This window comes from Monomorium pharaonis, chromosome 2, assembly GCF_013373865.1.
Source record: "Monomorium pharaonis isolate MP-MQ-018 chromosome 2, ASM1337386v2, whole genome shotgun sequence".
NCBI lineage: Eukaryota > Metazoa > Arthropoda > Insecta > Hymenoptera > Formicidae > Monomorium > Monomorium pharaonis.
Window position 1 is genome coordinate 20,968,569 of NC_050468.1, and position 19,977 is coordinate 20,988,545.

The 19,977-nt window shown below is 27.7% G+C and overlaps 2 protein-coding genes across 6 annotated transcripts; one reads left to right on the plus strand and one right to left on the minus strand.

Moving 5' to 3' along the window:
- Positions 1 to 597: 597 nt before the first annotated feature.
- Positions 598 to 7,325, minus strand: LOC105840971. The gene is made up of 4 exons (XM_036282893.1): positions 5,860 to 7,325; positions 2,176 to 2,622; positions 962 to 1,228; positions 598 to 811 (listed from the first exon to the last, which is right to left on the minus strand). Exons 1-4 carry the CDS (start codon positions 6,324 to 6,326, stop codon positions 655 to 657), a joined length of 1,338 nt encoding a protein of 445 aa, XP_036138786.1. The 5' UTR covers positions 6,327 to 7,325; the 3' UTR covers positions 598 to 654.
- A 2,682-nt stretch (positions 7,326 to 10,007) lies between these two features.
- Positions 10,008 to 18,094, plus strand: LOC118644388. Of its 5 annotated transcripts, XM_036282891.1 has the most exons (12): positions 10,331 to 10,474; positions 11,095 to 11,220; positions 15,034 to 15,158; positions 15,273 to 15,509; positions 15,605 to 15,753; positions 16,016 to 16,109; positions 16,193 to 16,381; positions 16,466 to 16,633; positions 17,089 to 17,239; positions 17,347 to 17,444; positions 17,522 to 17,599; positions 17,684 to 18,094. In XM_036282891.1, the coding sequence occupies exons 2-12, from the start codon at positions 11,130 to 11,132 to the stop codon at positions 18,041 to 18,043; spliced, it is 1,740 nt and encodes a 579-aa protein (XP_036138784.1). In that variant the 5' UTR covers positions 10,331 to 10,474; positions 11,095 to 11,129; the 3' UTR covers positions 18,044 to 18,094. The 5 variants fall into 5 exon arrangements, with proteins under 5 accessions (XP_036138781.1, XP_036138783.1, XP_036138782.1 ...); XM_036282892.1 differs by lacking the exons at positions 10,331 to 10,474; positions 11,095 to 11,220 and adding an exon at positions 11,646 to 11,783; XM_036282888.1 differs by lacking the exons at positions 15,273 to 15,509; positions 15,605 to 15,753; positions 16,016 to 16,109; ... (4 more) ...; positions 17,522 to 17,599; positions 17,684 to 18,094 and adding exons at positions 11,572 to 11,783; positions 12,277 to 14,573 and having other exon boundaries at positions 10,008 to 10,474; positions 15,034 to 15,123.
- The last annotated feature ends 1,883 nt before the right edge of the window (positions 18,095 to 19,977 follow it).

Below are 19,977 nucleotides of genomic sequence, written 5' to 3' on the forward strand. Positions count from 1 at the left end.
ATATATATATATATAATATGTTAATATATATGATATATATGATTATATATTAATTTCATTTCTTTTGTAAAATTTCTGTTTGATATTTAAAAAATAATAGTTATACTGAAAAAACAAAAACTAATTTAAAAAATAATTTTTGCATTGTTTCTTTTAAAAAAGCAATAGTATGAAAAATTGTCCATATATAACCATATATATTTTGGAATATATATAATTATAATATTAATAACTAAAACAAATATTATAAGAATGTATTAACATCAATAACGACCCAAACAACACAATGTTTAAAATTAGGACGTAAGACGTCTTATGTCATATTTATAAAAGATGTCTAAAACACACGTCCAAAAGACGTCTTTCAGATGTCTTATGACCCGATTTTGGACATTGTGTTGTCTGAGAATAAACAAGTAGATATTTGAAATAATTAGTTTATTATTATTAGTTTCTTATTGGTAGTTATTACAATAAGTATTGTAATAACATTTTTGTATTACATTATTATAAAAAACAGCAGACATATTTAAAGTAACTACATAAAATAAATTATTAGTCCGTTGTTATTAGTTTGTTAGAATAATTACAAAAATCTTTTTTTTTTTTAAATTTTACTATAATATTTTTCAGAACACTTTTCATCAACTAGTATCACGTAAGAGAAAAATCTGGTACCAATTTCTTCGACTTCTCGTGAATTTCTGCCAATTTTTCTATATTAAAATTTACTGCTTTATCAAGTATTTTCAGTATTATTTTATTAATAACAGATCTTACACTTGAAAATCTCAATGCGTAGATTAAAAACCTAAAATTATTAAATTATAAAATTGTAGAATAAATAAAATATTCGATTTTTATAATTTTTATGCTTAAAAGTCTAATTTTTTGCATATTAGAGAATAAATTTTGAACACATTACTTTGTGAATTAATTTAATACATATATTATTACTCACTTGTAGATTTTATAGGCTATCCATTCTCCGTAACTAAGTGATGCATGTAAATAAGGCATATTTAGATTTAATGCCTCTGCAGTCAGTAACATTCCGGTCTTATAAGGTAGGTATAGTATAGGATAATAATTTACATGTTCGATAAGACACCTCGTTATGTGTTCAAATTCTGGTGTCAATTCCTTGAAATTTTCTTTTATCCAATATTGATAAAGATCACGTAGACGTTGTTTTACCTCCTCAAAATTGCCCCGGCAAATGTTGTGCCTGGATTTTATAATACAATAATATTTTAGAGGTTTTAACATATATTTATGCATAAAAATGTAACAACTTACAATACTTACATTTTGTTTTGTACATGCTACAACACTTTTAAGAAAACAGGCGCAAAGAATTTAATCAATTTAAATTTTATCAATTTATATAGCTAAGAATAATCACAATTTTGTACTAAAATTTTATACATTTTTAAATAAAGACGGTTTAAAATACTCTATATATATTGTATATATATTGACACTCATTTAAAATTATTATAAAAATTAAATTAATATTTTTATAAAATCTACAAGTTTCTTACATTACATATCACAAATTTTATTACAATAAACATCATTAAAATAAAAACGATAATAATAATAAAATCAATAATTGATATAAATAAAGAATAATTGCAGAAATAAATTCGCCAATGTGTTATTTCGGCATTCTTATTTTTTTATTATTATTACTCATTAATTATTAGTTTGTAGACCAAAATTATTTATAACCAAAATGTTTTTTTACAATACTTTGGATATTGAAAGCAATTTCGTAAATCAAATTTATTGTGCAAATGCGTATATGCACATGCATTATACATAATAATAGCCTATCAATTAAAATTCTAACCAAGCAAACACTACCTATAGATGTACAATTGTTCATTATCATTTTCTATTCAGTAATTGTAATTATATTAGTTGGTGTTTACTCAATTAGAATTTTAATTAATAGGCTATAATTAAAAATGACCGCTTCTTCTCAAAAACAAACTTTCTTCCCAAAAAACAATTTAATTCAGTTTCGAATTATAGCGAATTAGGTTTGCTGGCTCGAAATTTGGAGCACACGACTTAGAAAAAAAATTATGTATAGCGGCTTACTTGTACGTTAGCCCATATTTCCTAATCATAAAAAAAAGTTGTGTATGTTATAATTGCATTACATACTCATCATCTTGTCCAAGAAAATATCCGTAACATTGCCACATATGAGAGAAGGCCTCCAAATCTTCGTCGGTCGCGTTGTATATTCCGATATTTTGAGGATAGAGCAAGGGTAGAACCACAAAAGCGCTCTGGGCAATTGCAAAATCCATGTTATTCATACCTTTTGATTTTTTTTGTGATTTGCGGGTAATTGTATAATAACGCTGTCCGAATTTTTCAGGCGGACAAGCCGAGACAAAGTCCTTCAGAAGCAATTCACGATCTAAACTCCATGGATTTGCAAATATACACGCAGAGGCCATTTGCTTATGATCCATTTGACGCACCTTCTTCTTTACCGCCAAGTGCATTCTGCGTGTTACTTGCATATCCTTGTAAGCTTCGGTTCCTTTAATCCAAGGATCTCCCTTATACCAGCTTATCATCCGTTTTATTGTCGATGAATACCTTTATAACATTATAAAATACATTTATAGTATATTTTATAATTTTTTATTTAGAAGAAAATAGATCCCAGACAGCAAAAAATATATAGAAAAGATTAGAAAGCATTTATGATTATTATTTGATTTCATAATATTTGAGGAACATTAAAAAAGTATTTAGAAGGAAGGCACCAAATTTGAAGCAGTTTTCTAAATTAAAACCTCCTTATTTCTCGGAAACTAAACATCCCGTACGAATACCGATAAAAATATGATCGGCTTAATTAAAGAAATAAAAACCCATATTTTATATATTTATATCCGTTTCTACATAAAATCTGCTAAAAACTAATTCGTCATAAACAAGAATTATATTTGCACATTATTATATGTGCATATATTGAAACACTTTCCGTGAAATCAGAGAATTAGTTATCTATGATTACTAAACCGTGATCGTAATATAACTGTGTTATAACTGTAACTTTAAATATATAAGTATAATAACCTAAATGTTTCAAGACAAGCTTTCACCATTTACATCGAGAAACAATTATTAAAGCTATTTACTGCAAAACTATGTAAGGTAAAGCAAAGCTAAAGAAATAACTTAAAACTGCATAATTTAGGTAAAATGTATAATAATAAGTCAACATTAAGATATAACATTAAGGACTTGGTTAGGTGGTGTGAGAGTGAACGGTCGTGTGGCGATAGCGGTGTGAGAATAGGGATAGGAATAATCGGAATAATAAGATTTAGGTCGAGAAAATTGTTGTAAGAGGGAAGAAAGGAGAGTAAAGTTGTAGGATAATTGAAGGGAACGCAGTAGAAGTAGGAGATAAGGTCAAAATTTGGATAAAAGATTATAGGAATGGAGGTTAGAATACGTAGTCGTGTGCAGGAAAATGTATAAGAGAGGAGAGTGGAAAAAGAGGTAAAGAATGTTAGAAGAGGACTAGAGGAATCGAATAGGTAAGATATAAGGTAGATACGTGTGTTATAGTGAAAGTGAGAGAGGATTATAAGGAATTAAAGAATGAGTATAGAAATGAACAAGAGAAAGTTAGGTTAAGTTAACGTTCGAAGGTTCTAGAGAGATGACCAAACGAAAATAAGAGGTAAAGTGTATATGATAATGAAATCGAAGGTAATATAGTTATAGAATATGTAGGATATAGGTAGAATAGATAATAATATTGGCTCGATAAGAATAGGAAGTTTAGAACAAAGGAAGAAGTGAACTCAGAACACATGCCCTGGATGATGAAAATGACAAGGATAAGGAAGAGGAGGAAAGGGAATGCAGAAAGAACAAGTATAAGAGAGGACGACGATTCACCTGCAGAACGGTCACGTTAGGAAAAAGTGGAAAAGGCAAATGGATGGAGACTTTGGTTTTGGTAGGCTAACGGCGGTACATTAGAGAAGAGAAATGCAAGGCTCTATAAAGAGAAAAGGATGGATCAGAGATGCTGTAGAGAGAAGAGATAACGGGCTTAGGATAATGGCTGTATACATTAGAGAAGAGCAAAGATAAGTGATATGAAGAGGTGAAAGAAAAAAGAAAGGCAGGAGAGAGGAGTAAAATGAGAAGAGTAATTTAAAGGACTTTCTGGACCGGAAACAAGAAAACAAGAAAAGGTTAGATCAGAGAGGCAAGGGAGAGATAAGACAAGAAGAAATATTAAGGTAAAGGAGTAAGAAGGAAAGGAGCGAAGGATACAGTTTTATTGGGATCCATATAGTACGGACTGCGTGAAAAAAGTAAAGAAAAAAGGGTTGCGGTCTTCTTTGGGTTATGGATCAGGACTTGAAAGCAGCTCACAATAGTACAGAAAGAGAAAATTCAGGAGGTACACGAGTAGAACGTAAGATATAGAAAGAAGTGAATTGAAAGAAGAGTCGAGGACACAAAGATGACATGAGGGATAAAAGAAGGAGTAACAAGTATAACGAATTTAATATGACGAAGAGAACAAGACTGAGAAGAGGCTGTGCGATGGGTTCATTGTCTTTCAGAGAGTAGAGAGTAGATAGTGGAACAGGTTAGGTGCACGTGGAGTAGAGGGATAGGAATTATAAGTAGAGTAGGAGAGGATAGAATTATCAATGTATGTAGGGAATGGAAGAGGTAGAGTAGTTTAATTATCTTATCGTTATGTCATTGGTATATTAAAATATTGGAAGTGTGTAGCGAGAAAAATGATTTAAGTAAGATTATATTGTATTCTATGTAGGATTCTCTTCTTGGCAATAGGTGCTGAAGAGAAAAAGATTTGTTGTATAAAAAGGATTCTTGCGATTATAGGGTAAGATATGATAAGATACATTAGGTTTATAGATTTATAGATTATATAGGTTTATATGATAGTGAGAAGCTATGCGACTGGAGATTAGGATAGAAGGATAATTAAACGATTGAAGGAACATATGTAAAAATGTAGAGATTAGGAAACTGGGAGTATAGGTTTTAGGCTTAGGTTAAACCAGAATAAGTTAAGGTGTGGATGAATGCAAGGTTAAGATTTTGAATGTAAACCAAGTCCCTTCTTGGCATTGTATATGCTTGAAATAATAAAGAATAAAAATATAACATTAAACGAACAAACTGGAGAAAAAAATCTCCTCTTTACACTTCTCCAATACTAAAAAAAAAAAAAATTTAAGAATATTCCTTTTCAATAACTTAAAAAAACTCTTAGCCTTATAATGCATGCAAGCAGCAATGTGTGCAGAACATCAGCACAAACTATTTTAGTATTCACGCAGTATTTATCCAGAAATCTTTTATAACAATAAAATCAATGGCCGTAAAAATTTCAAGATTAGTAGTATGTACATACATATATGGTTTAACATTGTTTTTTCATATTTTTTATTTATTTTTATTTAATTTAAGAGAAAATATAATATTTTGTTATAAAATTATATGAATATAATTTTATAACAAAATATTATGTTTTTTCTTAAGCAAAATCTATTTTAGTGAAGGGGTCACATTACCATCCCTATTATTTGTCGATTATGTATTAGACTGAATGACTATTATACTGTAGTCTCTTGATATTTTTATAGATGTATCATAAGAATTACGTATTTATAATTTAAAATTATACTTATTTATTTAACGACATATTGGCAAATAGAAATATTATGTTTTTAATATATAAATAATATTGATTATTATCAAAATTACTGCACTAAAAAATATTTTTCATTACAAGTAAAATAAATAAAGTATTTTTAAAAAACGTACTTTCGAAATGCTAAATACGGGGTATGACTGTGTTCCCCTAGAACAAGTGGTCTCAGTTCTTCGCCGAATGCATAAACGTAAATGAGACCCATTATTGTGGACATAATAATGGCCATATAATTTTTCTCGACAAACTTTTGTCCTCTACGATATTTATGCAGGTCCATCCACTTAGGTATTTCTTGTGGTGATCGATCGTAAAAATCTATCTCGCAAAAAGTCGCAGGAATCAAATTTAGCAACGACTGTGGTACGTTTGGAAAAAAATTCGTAATGTTTTGATATATCCAATCACACTGCTCCTTCACGGGCCAGACATCAAATTTGTTTGGAAATTTATGTCGAGAATCCACTCCAAATACGTCTTTGAAAAATGTTACAAATCCAGTTTTGTCTAAGTTTTTTGAACTAGATCTTAAAAAAATGTCCTCGAGTGTATCATACTGAATATTATTAACCTGCGTCATGTTTTATAAAAGAAAATTAACTGCAACTGGAACATAAATATACAACACGAATTTTAAACTTACAAGTTTAGCTAGTGTATTGTTGAAAAGTAGTATATTTTTGAATTAAAAACATTAATAATTGAGTATTAGTTTATTAATTATTTTATTAATTTTCTTTCTAAATCATAATCAGTGGATATTCACTGATTCGCAGTGGCATACTTATAATTGTGATAATCAGTGAATATTCACTGTCTTTCAGTAATTTTTATTTCAGAATTAGTATATAGTCACTGAAAGATCAGTGTATTTATTTTACTGATTGATAATTAGTAAATGATTATAAGTATATCACTAAAAATCACTTCTGATTTTGTCGAGTTTTCACTGATTGTGATTTAGGGAGTTGATAAAATATCAAAAAATAATGTCAATTATATAATTAGGAAGTATAATAATAATAATTTTAAATAATATTATTTTAAACCATCTAAAAGGCCTTGTACATATATAATACTGGATTGTATTACATCAATCAGTAATTAATACTTATTTTAAGTATTAAAAGCGTTAATGTTAGTACTTTTAATACTCAAAATAAGTAGTGATTACTGACCAACATAATACTGCCCGATATTATATTTTTATAAATGCACATACAATAGAAATATAAAAGAAAAACTTAATTATTTAATTAAAAATTAATTGTTTAAATTAAATACAAGATCAATTTAATTATTCAAATATATTATTACAAAAAGTTTAGAAAACTAATCTATTCAATAATTATTTGTGCAAAAATGATGAATATGTTATTAGTAATTACTAAAAAATTATATTCAACAAAATTTTATTCATCCAAAAATCGTATGAAACGCAGTAACCTATTACTGTTTTACGATATAAAAATTGTTTGTAAGAATTAATAAAAAGTTTATGTACCATATTTTTAAGTATACAATGCAATCTGGACAAATTATTGCTATAATTTTGTTTGTTATTTTAATCACTCTAAATCTATTTTATGCAGCTTTTAAATATATTAAAATTTTATAACATATAGTTCTTAAATAATTGTATTAATAACATTTTTATTTTTCTACAAATAATTATTAAATAAATAAAATGAATAAAAACCTCTCTTATTTTTTTACTTACACTTTTGAATGCGTTCATGTATTTAGTATTTTTTTTATCTTTGTAACGATTTTTTAACACATGCAGGCACGCACGCAAGCGCACACACACACGCACACGCACGTAATGAAAATTTATATATGTATACGGTTCTCTTCATTACACTAGCTTTTGTTATATAACATTAACTACTGTATTGTTGTAACAAATAAAATTAGTTACAATGTCATATAAAATATAATCAAATTGGAAGAATATTATGTAATACTTAAAAGATAAAAACTAATAAAATAAAAAACTGTTTTTTTAGCATAAAAATAAATTTTTCTAAGTGACATTTTTATTCCTATAAGTTAGTTTAAGATAAGTTAAAAAACTAAAAGTACATTGAAGTGTATTTTTTAAATAAAATATATTATAATATTTATTTCCACTTAATCATTAAATATAAATACATATTTTGATTTACGTAGTTTTTGCTTAACACAGTATTAATAAATAATATTAAAATTAAATAAATTGAATGCACATAAATTAGAATAAATATAAATATAAATATAAATAAATAACCATATGGTATATCTTGAAAGCTAAAGCAGTTAACTCTGTAAGATCTATACAATTTTTTATTGAGCATACTATCAAAAACCATCACCAAATCAAGACGCCCAAGTTATTGGAATTGTGCCTTCAGAGTGTATGAGTGCAATGATATCATGTGTGCAATGTGCGTGTGCGTAATAATGTCATGTGTGCAATGTGTATGAGCATAATAATATTATGTGTGCAATGTGTTAATATTATTTCTTTAACTTATATGTGCAATGTCATGTGTGCAATGTGCACAAACGTGAAACGTATTAATATTATGTGTGCAATGTGCATATGTGAAATAATGTCATGCGTGCAATGTGTATGAGCGTAATAATGTCATGTGTACAATGTGCATATGCGCAATAATGTCAAGAGTGCAATCTTACTCTTGTACCTTAATTATTTTTGTGTGTGCAAACGAAGCTATAGGCAATCGGGATTGTAGGCAATCAAGCAGCTCTGCTAAATTTGTGTGCAAATGAAGCTGTAAGCAATAGGAATTGTAGGTAAACAGTAATTTTTAACTTACAACTACTCTCTAAATCTGAATCAGTGGAAAAATCACTGATTTAACCAGTGATCTGTCACATCACTAACGAATTAGTGGAATATGTCTAAACGCGCTGCGCAATCAGTGACTATATCGTCATTTACTTATTTACCAGTGGCTTCTAGGAGACATCCCCCATAGAAATTGGCATCCAGTGGATGTCCAATGGACGTCCATTAAACTTCCATAGATCCATGGGACGTCTATGTCCATGGTGGAAGTCAGATGGACGTCTATTAGAGGTCTAGTAAACTTCCTTAGCTCCATTGGAGGTTTACCTCCATGGCGGAAGTTAGACAGACGTCCATTAAAGATCCAGTAAACGTCCATGGCTTCATTGGAGGTTTACCTCCATGGTGGAACTTAGATAGACATCCATTAGGGATCCATTAAACATCCATAGCTCTATTGGATGTTTTCTTCCATAGTGGAAGTTAGATGGATGTCTATTAAGGTCCACTAAATTTCCATAGCTCTATGGAACATTATTTCCATGATGGAAGTTAGACAGACGTCCATTAAGGATCCATTAAACTTCCATAGCTTTATGGAACATTTATTTTCATGGTAGAAGTTACCCAGACAACACGCTTGTCAGAATAAAAACTTTAAGAGAACTTTTTAAAGAAAACATTTAGATATCTTGGAAATAATGTCCAAATGGTAACATTTATCAGAGACGTCTACTAAGATAGGTCTTTGAGATATCTCATGGAAGAGTTTCATTTAAGTTTCTTGATAATGTTATCCTTATGATATCACAGCTAAATGACATCAGCTTAATATCTCATAAAAGATATCACAATGCTGTCCGATTTTTGAGCCGTCCATGCGCGTCGTAGTTGACTCAGAAATCAGACAACACTATAGCATCCTGAATGAGAGATCTATTTGATATTTAAAAAAATTATCATAAAGATGTTTTCAAAAATAACGGTTTGTCTACAATTACTGCGCACAAAAAATGCACAAAATCTAAATTTATCATGTACTGAATACAAAAACAGAATAATAAACTATTTAATTTTTCTTAAAATATATGATCTATATGGTTAAAATTATCTAATTAACCATTTGAACGCTTCAAAGTATTAATGCTAAATAGATCGCAATTTCCATCAAATTATTAAGATTATGGAAAAAGATAAATTTAACAATGAAATTAATAAGTAAATAAATTAATGCTATTTATTTTTAATATGTTTCGCAAAATTTAATTGCTTTTATAAAAAATAATATAATTGCGTCAGTTTATAACATATATGTATATGTAGGCAATAACAAGTACCCATATCGATGAGTCAAATTGGCATAGCAGATAGAGTACAAGGTTTGTAATCCTAAGGTCCCGGGTTCAAAACCAGAGGCAAGTAAGAATAAAATAATATAATTTAAATTTAATTAATTAATAAAAATTTATCCTAAATTTAGTATGTACTGTTGATAAAAATAATTTAAAAGAAATAAAATTTTTATTTTAAATTTTTATTTTGTCAATCATCCATCGAGGCTCCGTGAAGCCTCTATTAATGATCCACGAAACGTCCGTAAGTCATCCATCAAGGCTCCGTGAAGCCTCTGTTAATGATCCACACAACGTCTAATAGACCTCTTTGACGACCTCTATTGAAGGTCTAATAGACGTCCACAGTGCGGAACTGTGGATTTCTAATGGCTCTATATTGGACGTCTAATGGACGTCCACTGGAAGTTTAAACTTCCATGGCAGACGTCCATTAGACGTCTACTGGAGGTTTCATTTCTATGTGGGATGCTCATGCACGCTCATTGTCTTATGCGTCCGGTGCCTTCTTGATCTATTTCACTGTTATTTGAGTATTACAAAGTGCTGTTGAGAACTTTTAGTATACATATCACATTATTGGTAAGTATAACTGTTTTTGTATTATATACCATTAAAAATTAATCAATAATTGCACGCCAGTTTCTATACTCAATTTATCGATAAGATTACGCGACAAGGTTAGGTGTGATGCCGTTATTTATTTTCTAATGTAATAATAATTTATAGACTTTTATTAAAATGATGAAATCTAGTATATTTTATAAAGTAATACATTTTTGAAAGAAAATCTGTACACGCATGCATACATATACATGCATGCACATACGCATGCATACGTACGTACACGCACGTATGTATGCACGTGTGTGTATGGTGTGGTGTGGTGGTGTGTGTGTGTGTGTGTGTGTTTGTGTGTGTGTGTGTGTGTGTGTGTGTGTGTGTGTGTTGTGTGCGCGCGTGCGTGTGCGTGCATTTGTGCATACATACGTGCGTGCATGTGTGTGTGCGTGCTTACATATGTACAAAGTTGTCTATCTGAAGGTGCGATTTACTTGACGTTACAAAACTTAACGCTTCAAAGCATTTTTCGATTGATCAATTCATAAAATTCTTGGTTCTAATTAGTTAATCAAGTGCTTCAAAACATTTGTGGCGTCAAGTGAATTGCATCTTGAATATGATGCATTTCAATATTTCAGATAATCTTCAGTTTATCAGTAAAAATTTTATAGATATGAGTGATATTATGAAATGGTCACCAGGAGAAGTAGCAGAGAAAATATTGGATCTTACACAAAACGAATTAACTGCTAATATTTTTCTAGGTAAGCATTCTGAATGATTGAATTAATATTCTTTTATGTTCTTGATTTTTGATATCATATTGATTAACAAAAACATGATTGTCAATATTCATAGAATTTGTTATCAAAACTAAAAAAAAACACAGAAACTGTTTTTAAAAAATAATTATTAAAAAATAATAAATAATATCTTCTAATAAGAAATATATTGGTTTTTCAATAATCATTTTTTAACTTCAGATGAATTTTGGAAATTATAACAGTTTTAGATTTGAATATTGATATCGATTTGGATTAGAATTGTTACAGCGTTTTAAAATATTGAAATGGAACGTTTGAATTGCTACATATGTTACCAACATATTCCCAAAGGATTAAATGGTTTAGTGCGACATTTACGAATTTCTCACGGACTTACTATTCATCGAGGAATAGGAAACACTGGTTTTAAATGTGGTCAAGATGGATGTTGGCGAAATTTTAAATATTTTTATACATTAAGGAGGCATATACGTCAATGTCATAAATACAGATGTAATGATGACTTAGAGTCTGAATTTATTGTTAATAATAATCAGGATTGGGTAAGTTAATATATTTTTTTAACTAAATTAAAATAAAATTAATGGATTATAAAATAAACTTAAGTTAAATATTCCATAAATAAAAAACTAACTTAATTAAAGTAACGTTAAGATTAAATTTAAAAATTAAGATTAAATTAACTTAAGTTAAAATAAAAGATAATTTTGAGAACCCTTATTTATATTAAATTAAAAAGTAATTCTATTTTAATTTAAATAGATTCAATATGATTAGTATTATCAAACTTTTTATTATTTTATTTGTAAATTAAGCTATACTATTAATTATATAAAATAACAAAAAATATTGTTTTTATGCAGGAATGTATTTTTATTTTATGATTTTTTTTTTACCTAAACAAAAGTTTTAACTTTAAAAAAAAGTAAATAAGTTTCAAAAATAATTAAAATTAAAAATTAAATCATTAAAAATTAATTAAGTTAAAAGTTATTAACTATAACTTTATTTATTAATTTTCAATTTTTTAACCAGTTACCCAATCCTGATAATAATGAAGATGAATTTTTTGGAGATAATGCTGCAATGGAAGAAGTAACCCACATGGAAAATTATGAAGATGTTTATGAAAATCTAAATTTTGATTTGTATACTTTAATTATCAGAGTAATTGCAAGACTTCAATCCAAGGGATCTATAACTGGCAGTATTTTGAGCGATGTTTTGGACGAATTCGAAGAAGTGATTTTGAATTTAGCTAAATTCTTCAAGAATAAAGTTCTTAAATATTTTCAAGCAAGAAATGCTACTGAAGATCTTGAAGTTGTTGAATTACTTTCCAACTTTGATTTTGAAAATCCTTTTGACGATCTTCATACTTTGAAAGGCCAGATAAAGGCATTAAAAATTAATTGTGGTTATATTGAACCTATAGAGATTCCTCTTGGTTACCGCATGGAAAATTTATTACATAGCGAAACTGGAACATATACACCTAAAATTGTACTTGAAACTTATCAATATGTGCCAATAATAGATACTTTAAAATTGGTACTATCAAACACAGAAATTAAAGAAGCTATTCTTTCTGAACAGTCATCAACGGACGATGTTCTGGCTTCATTTGTAGATGGAGACCATTTTAAAAATCATCCTCTTTTCCAGATGCATAGACATGCTTTGCGAATACAGCTTTACTATGACGAATTGGAAATTGTGAATCCTCTTGGATCTAAAACAGGAATCCATAAATTGGGTGTTTTTTATTACACAATTCAAAATATTCCAGCTTATATAAATTCCGATTTAGGAAGTATACATGTTTTACTGTTATGTTCTGATGCAGATACCAAAAAATATGGATTTGACAAAATTTTATCTGTCTTTTTGAATGACTTAGAAAAATTAGAAAGTGATGACGGAGTTAAAATTATGCTTGATAATGAGGAATTTAATTTACATGCAACAATAACTGCTTTTTGTGGAGACACTTTAGCTGTGCATGAAGTGTTTAATATGCTTGGACCTAAGTCTAACAAATTTTGCCGAATGTGTTTATATTCTAGAGAAGATTTGTTAGCTGGAAGTACAAAATTAGGCAATGAAAGAACCGAAGAAGTATTCAATGAGCATCTGCAGTATTTACATAGGCACAATTTTTCTGCATTATCTATGACAGCAACTGGTATAAGGGGCGATTGTTGCCTTAATAAGTCACGATATTTTCATATCTCTAGAAATAAAATTTTTGATGTGATGCATGATATTCTTTGTGGAGTGGGCCCTATGATATTAAAATGTGTACTTTATCACTACATTTGCATTACAAAACAATTTACTGTTGATTACTTCAATAATAAAATTACATCATTCCAATATGGCTTTGTAGAAAATAAAAACAAACCATCTGCAAATTTTTCTATAAAAATGCTTCAAAAAAATGATCATTTATTAAGTCAAAAGGCAATGCAGATGTGGGTACTGCTGAGAGCTTTTCCATTTATGGTTGCAGAAAAAATTGAAAGAGAAGATGAACACATGGATCTAATATTAATATTACTAAGAATCATGGAAATCGTACTAGCTCCAAAAGTAACAAAATCTTTGATGCCATATCTGCAAGCTCTGACAAAAGACTTGATGGACACGTTTCGAAAACTCTACCCTAACATCAATCTCATTAACAAGTTCCATCATCTTATTCATTACGCAGATTGTATACTTTGGGCAGGCCCTCTGCGGTGTTATTTTTGCATGCGTTTTGAGGCAAAACACGCTGAAATAAAATTACGAGCTCAAAATGTTAACAATTTTAAAAATCCTCCAAAAACTCTAATTAGAGTATGTCAATGTGTTCAGAGTGCAAAATGGGGGGCAGGTGATGTCAAACTGGAAAGAACGCATTCAGCAAGTGGTAAAATGCTTTATGTACAGGAAACGCAGAGTAGAGAATTTCTTTTAAAATTAGGCTATGTAGATGTGGACAACATATTTCGATCCAAGAATGTAAAAATTAATGGAGTAGAATTTAGACCTGGTCTGTTTGTTTGTCTTGAAGCAGCAGTTAAACAAAAAGAAAATCTTCCTACATTTGGAAAAATCAAAGAAATAATTCTCTTAAGAGAAAATGAAGTGTATCTTTTAATTTTTCGCTGCAAAACTATAATTTTTGATCCTTATTTTAATGCATTTTGCATTGAACTTGAAAATGCAGATTATGCTTCTCATTTTATCTCGGTTTCTTCACTTGCTCATTTTCAACCATTTTGTTCATGGACAGAATCTATTTCTAATGGTCTTTATATCAGTCTTCGCCATATTATTTTGTAAAAGTAAGTTTTTTAATGGTTGACTTTATTACTTTATTTTTAACATATGTTTTGTAATTATAGAAAACTGCAACTCTCATTTAATCTGTTATTTTGTGCGACATTTATTCAAATCAAACTTTATCACTATATTTTCAGGCGTTTTTTATAATATTATGTACAAGTTCTTCATTATTATATTAAAATTATTTTAATATTATTTTTAAATATTTAAAATTATTTTTTAATCTTTTATTTTATCTAGCAAAAGCTATAACAGCTAGTCCTTTTTTTTTAATACTGATAAAAATCAATTTTCTTAATTCAGGATAATATTTTTGTTACTGTTTTCTTGCATTATTTTCTTGATATTTTTTTCTTCTAGTATGACTAATTTAATTTTTGTCAATATTACGATGTGGCCTATTTCGCTTCTTTTTTAACTAGTTACTTGAAATGCATATTTTGTTTCTTTTTGTTTCAGAACAATCTATCAATGGAGAAGCTCTCTTAGAGCTTTCAGAATCAGATTTAAAAGAACTACAAATTAAACTAGGACCTAGAAAAATAATAACAAAGTTTCTTCATGAATTAAAATGTAAATCAACTGTAAGTTTGTTCTACTATGCATACAATATGATATATATGTTAAATTATTTATTAATTTAACCTATATATTTATTTCTTATTTTATATATTTATTTCCCATAAAACTTTTCTTAGGTAATATTGGAAAGCATTCCCATTGATAATCTACATAAAATTCTACAAGAAGAAAAAAATGAAGAAATTATAATGTTTGAAAATACTGCAACATCAAGCCAACATTTATCACAAAATATATTCAATGAAATAACCGGTTCTATTGGCCCTAATAAAGTACTTTCCACAAAAAATTTACTAGAAGATCATCCCCAACAGTTTTCATCACAATCAGAAGCGAATTTAAATATATTCTCGGTAAAATATTTATATTAAAAAAATAAATTTACGATGAAGATTATTTGTATGTTCTCTAAGTTAGATATATTTTTATTCTCTTATTTTATTTTCAGCGTTATGGAACTGTGGAAAAAACACTTGAAAATCATGAGCAAGGTGTCTCTATATTGAAAGCTATTCGTAAAGGTTCTTTTAATGAATCTGATAGAAAAGCCCTTGTGCGTATTGTTGTAGCTGAGCTTATTTTAGCACAAAACAATTAGTACGTAAATATTTTATTATTTTTTTAATTGATCGCTATCATAATAGTACAAGTAATTCGAAGCTTGATTTCCGGATTGAAGTCGAATTTTTTCTGATTCTTATTTTGACGTTTCATGTATATTTCAATTTACCTTATAAGCGCCTCTTCCTAATAAAGAATTCTTAGTGAACTGAAATGCCTCGAATTCAAGCCTCGAATTAATTATGTATACATTGTATATCGCAAAAGTCTCAAATACCAAAATAACATTTTGTTCTAGTTATCCTCCAGATAAAGTCAAAGTATCACTTGCAAGTGCCATCGTTTCCGAATTTCCTCTATTAAAAAATAATGTGACAGGATGTAATGGTTATGTAAGTTCAAGAAACCTATTTTCAATGGCATTTCTTACCATACATTATTAATATTTATCACAAATATTCATAATAAATTGTAGGAACATTATTATGATCCCAAAACTAGACAAGGATTCATCGAATTTCGATTGTGGACAGTTCGCACAAAACTTTCCCCTCAAAAAAAGAAATATTCTTCAATGAAAAGAAAAGCACAATGCTTGGAGAAAAGTTCCAGTGTTTCAAATAATGACGTAGTAGTACTCGACAAACATGTTTTGGAGGAAAAGGTTCGTTAATATATTTTACAATCTCTACTTTTAAATAAAACTTGTTTAAGCACACAACATAAATATTCTGATTTATATTATTAGATATTGTGGATGAAACATAAGTTGCCATCTGATAGTAACAAAGAATTAATCAAGAAATGTCTCAAGGAAACTTTCTCAAATAGAAGACAATGGATTATAAGCTCTGGTCCTGTTATATCAAATATTTTTGAAAAATATCCGCGTCTTCTTGATTATAATGGTGAAATGGTAAGTTTGAAACCAGCTTTTTCAATTTAAAGTTAGTAGAGGAGGTGATAATATAGCCATTCGTTTATATTTTATATAACTTTGTTAATAATTAATGTTAATGGTAAAGTTAATGATAATATTAATAATTCTTAATTGAAACGATTATATTCATCAAAGTGTTATTTATTAGATTTTAGATTAAAAATTATAAAATATTTATTATATTTACATTATTATTAAATATTATATTTATAAAAATGTAGCACTACATAATGGTCCAAGAGAAACAAAAATGATAATATAATCACCCCAAAAATTAATATAAAAAATTGTTTATAAAAGTTACAATATTTTGTTACAAATGTTAAAATTTTTCAGTTAATAACGGAGATAATACGAGTGATCATATTGTCTACAGTAGCTATAATACCATCTTCTCTATTGTAAGTGTGGATTATATTTTTATTTTTCAGATAGAACAAGATTTTAATATTATTTATCCAAATTGTGAAGATAATTTCTTGGCCAAATTCCCTTCCTATTATACTACCAAAATTCTTGGATATATTATAAAATATAGACCAGATATAATGAAGAAAACCAACAATCTTCCTGTTAATGATGGTGAGTGTTTTAATGTAATGAGTTTTTGCTTATTGTTAAACTATTGATCAAAATAGTTCTGAAAAATGAGATTTTTTATAATATACTATGTTTTTTCTTTTTATCAGACGCTTTACGAGCTTTGATTGCACTGACTCTCCTTTTGCCTCCATCAAATTCTTTAAAAAAAATTAATGCAGACGGTCCAAAAAATAAGGGCAAAAAAGTGAGAATTTTATTTTATTGTACTTATATAATGTTAATAGTTTCTTAAGATAATGTCATATATTGCTTTTATTTTAGTTACAAAAAAGAGATAAGGAAAACATTTTAAATACTATTACTGAAGTTCCAAATCCTCATCTTATAAAAATTTTTCCGGTATGTTTTTAAACTTTTTAATATCAATTTATACATATATGATAAAAGGAATACATAAAAAATTATTATGTATTTATTCTGTAGGAAGGAACCAATCTTCCCTATACTGAGCAGAATTTAAGAACTGAGACGGATGGCAACGTGCAACCATATATTATGTGTATTCTAGGTCAAGAAAAGAACACTTTCTTTGTTCAGGGCGACGGGTGGTTTTTCATGCTTCCGCATCGAGCAACTCCAATTGCAGCATTTGATCTCTTATTTAAATTGTATCAAGTGCTGCATGTTTCATATCCACTTTCTCTTTTAAATTTTTATAATTTCATTGAAAGCTTTATTTATCTGATTAATGTAAACCCATCAAATACTGTTTCTTCGTTACATATAAATATTTGCAATGTTGTGGAAGATGCGGAAGTTGGAGAACCAAGTAGGGAGGTTTAATAATATATATAATATATTAATCTATTAATATATATTCTATTAATATTTTTCTGTTAATATATATAATAAGATAAATTATATGCTATATAATGTGATATAAACTAATAATATATGGGAAATTCAAGAAGTCTAAAATATATAAAAAATATATTTAATTATTTTCAGTTTGCAATCCTAATATAATAATCTATTAATATAAAATGTATACGGAAAAAGAGAACTACCACAACAAATTTAGTTATAAATATAGACAGTTTACATTTTTTTGTAATAAAATCTATAATTTTGCAATTACAGCAAAACCTTTTTGTAACTGTTACTAAATGCCAAAAGATTTAGCAACATTTTAGCAAAAGATTTTGTTACTACTGCAAAATTATAGTTTTTATTACAAGAAATGTTAGCTATCTATATTTATGACTAAATTTGTTATAGTAATTACTTCTTTTTTCCGTACATTAATCAATAAGTGAATTTTTCACTGAATAAATCAGTATGCTTTTTTTTACTGATCTCTTCAGCATTCCATTGAGGTTTCACTAATTTAATAGTTAAATTACACTGATTGCCAGTGGCATACTTTTGGCTGGTAATTTCAGTGAATATTCACTGGGAATTAGTGACTATTCACTAATTCAGATTTAGAGAGTACTATTCATATAATGAACGATATATTTCTTTCTTGATAAACATTTATAGAACATCCTTACGTGACCACATTTGATAATTTAATTATCTATTTTTATTAATCCAGAGTCCCTTTTTATATTAATCTCAGAAACACACAATTTCTAAAAGACATCGAAAAGAAAACAGTCTATTAATTCTAGAAACAGAAAATGTAAAAAATGTGTTTTTTTTAGATCCCGTTTTATTAATTTTAATTTAATTTTAACTTTTTAAGTACAACCTCTAGAAGAAAGCCAAAGAAGAGAAAATGTTTTTGCGATTTCTTAAAATCATTTTCTATTTGACCAAAATTGTGATAAAACAACATATTTTATATTATATTATATTTTACATTGGAACGTTAAAATTATTTACTTTGAAATAATTCCAAGTGGTTTTTTTTTACTTTATAATGTTGTAGTTAATAATGTAAAAAATAAAAAAGTTCTATAACCATCCGCGACTTTATAATTAACAATTAAACGTAAGCTGAATTTTGACATCTTTAAACGTCACCAGTCCTTTTAATTTGTTTTTCTTTTATACAAAAAAAATTATTATGTAAATTATTAATTAATATAATTATTTATAACAATTAATGGTAAGATTTAGCAATGTTCTTTTTATGTCAAAAATGTTTTTTTTATCTTTTTTTTAAAATTGTTTTTTTATACTGATCTTGGTTTAATCATGACATTAATACATTTATCTCCAACGGAATAAAAACGTGTAGTATAAAAAGAAAAAAACAATTGCGTGCAAAGCACTTATTGATTCTTAGAATTTGTTCAACTATAAGTTGAAATGTTGTAATCATGAATATGTAAATGCATGTTAAGATAAATTATTTTACATAACACATTTTAAAATCTATTAGTTGTAGCTTATAATTGTTTTCAATATTTTTCCGGTACTTACCATTACGTTAATGTTAATATAAAATAGCTTAGAATAGAGTAAATATAAACAAGACCCATCATGAAGAAAGTATTCCACTCCAGCAGACAACACTTTTTAAACATTTTTAAAATATTTATTTTTAATTATTCTTACATTATTTTTTGGTTAATTAATATTTATTAAACATTTGTTTTATATATACATTACTTATATATTTAAGATAATGATGTACAAGAAAATGTTTATAAAATGTTTATTTAACGTTTATTTTACATTAAAATAAATTGTTTAAAACAATATTTTTAAAAACATTTATTTAAGTCCAGCGAGAAAACCAATCAGCATCGCAAAAAACTTTCAACAAT

Bases quoted from the DNA above. Each gene is read 5' to 3' on its own strand.
- LOC118644388 (XM_036282888.1), top strand. From the start codon at position 11,130: ATGAGTGATATTATGAAATGGTCACCAGGAGAAGTAGCAGAGAAAATA. The intron at 11,221-11,571 runs GTAAGCATTCTG...ATATTCCCAAAG, and splicing joins AACTGCTAATATTTTTCTAG to GATTAAATGGTTTAGTGCGA. The intron at 11,784-12,276 runs GTAAGTTAATAT...TTTTTTAACCAG, and splicing joins TTAATAATAATCAGGATTGG to TTACCCAATCCTGATAATAA.
- LOC105840971 (XM_036282893.1), bottom strand. From the start codon at position 6,326: ATGACGCAGGTTAATAATATTCAGTATGATACACTCGAGGACATTTTT. The intron at 2,623-5,859 runs GTACGTTTTTTA...AATGTTATAAAG, and splicing joins CCGTATTTAGCATTTCGAAA to GTATTCATCGACAATAAAAC. The intron at 1,229-2,175 runs GTATGTAATGCA...TATAAAATCCAG, and splicing joins TTTCTTGGACAAGATGATGA to GCACAACATTTGCCGGGGCA.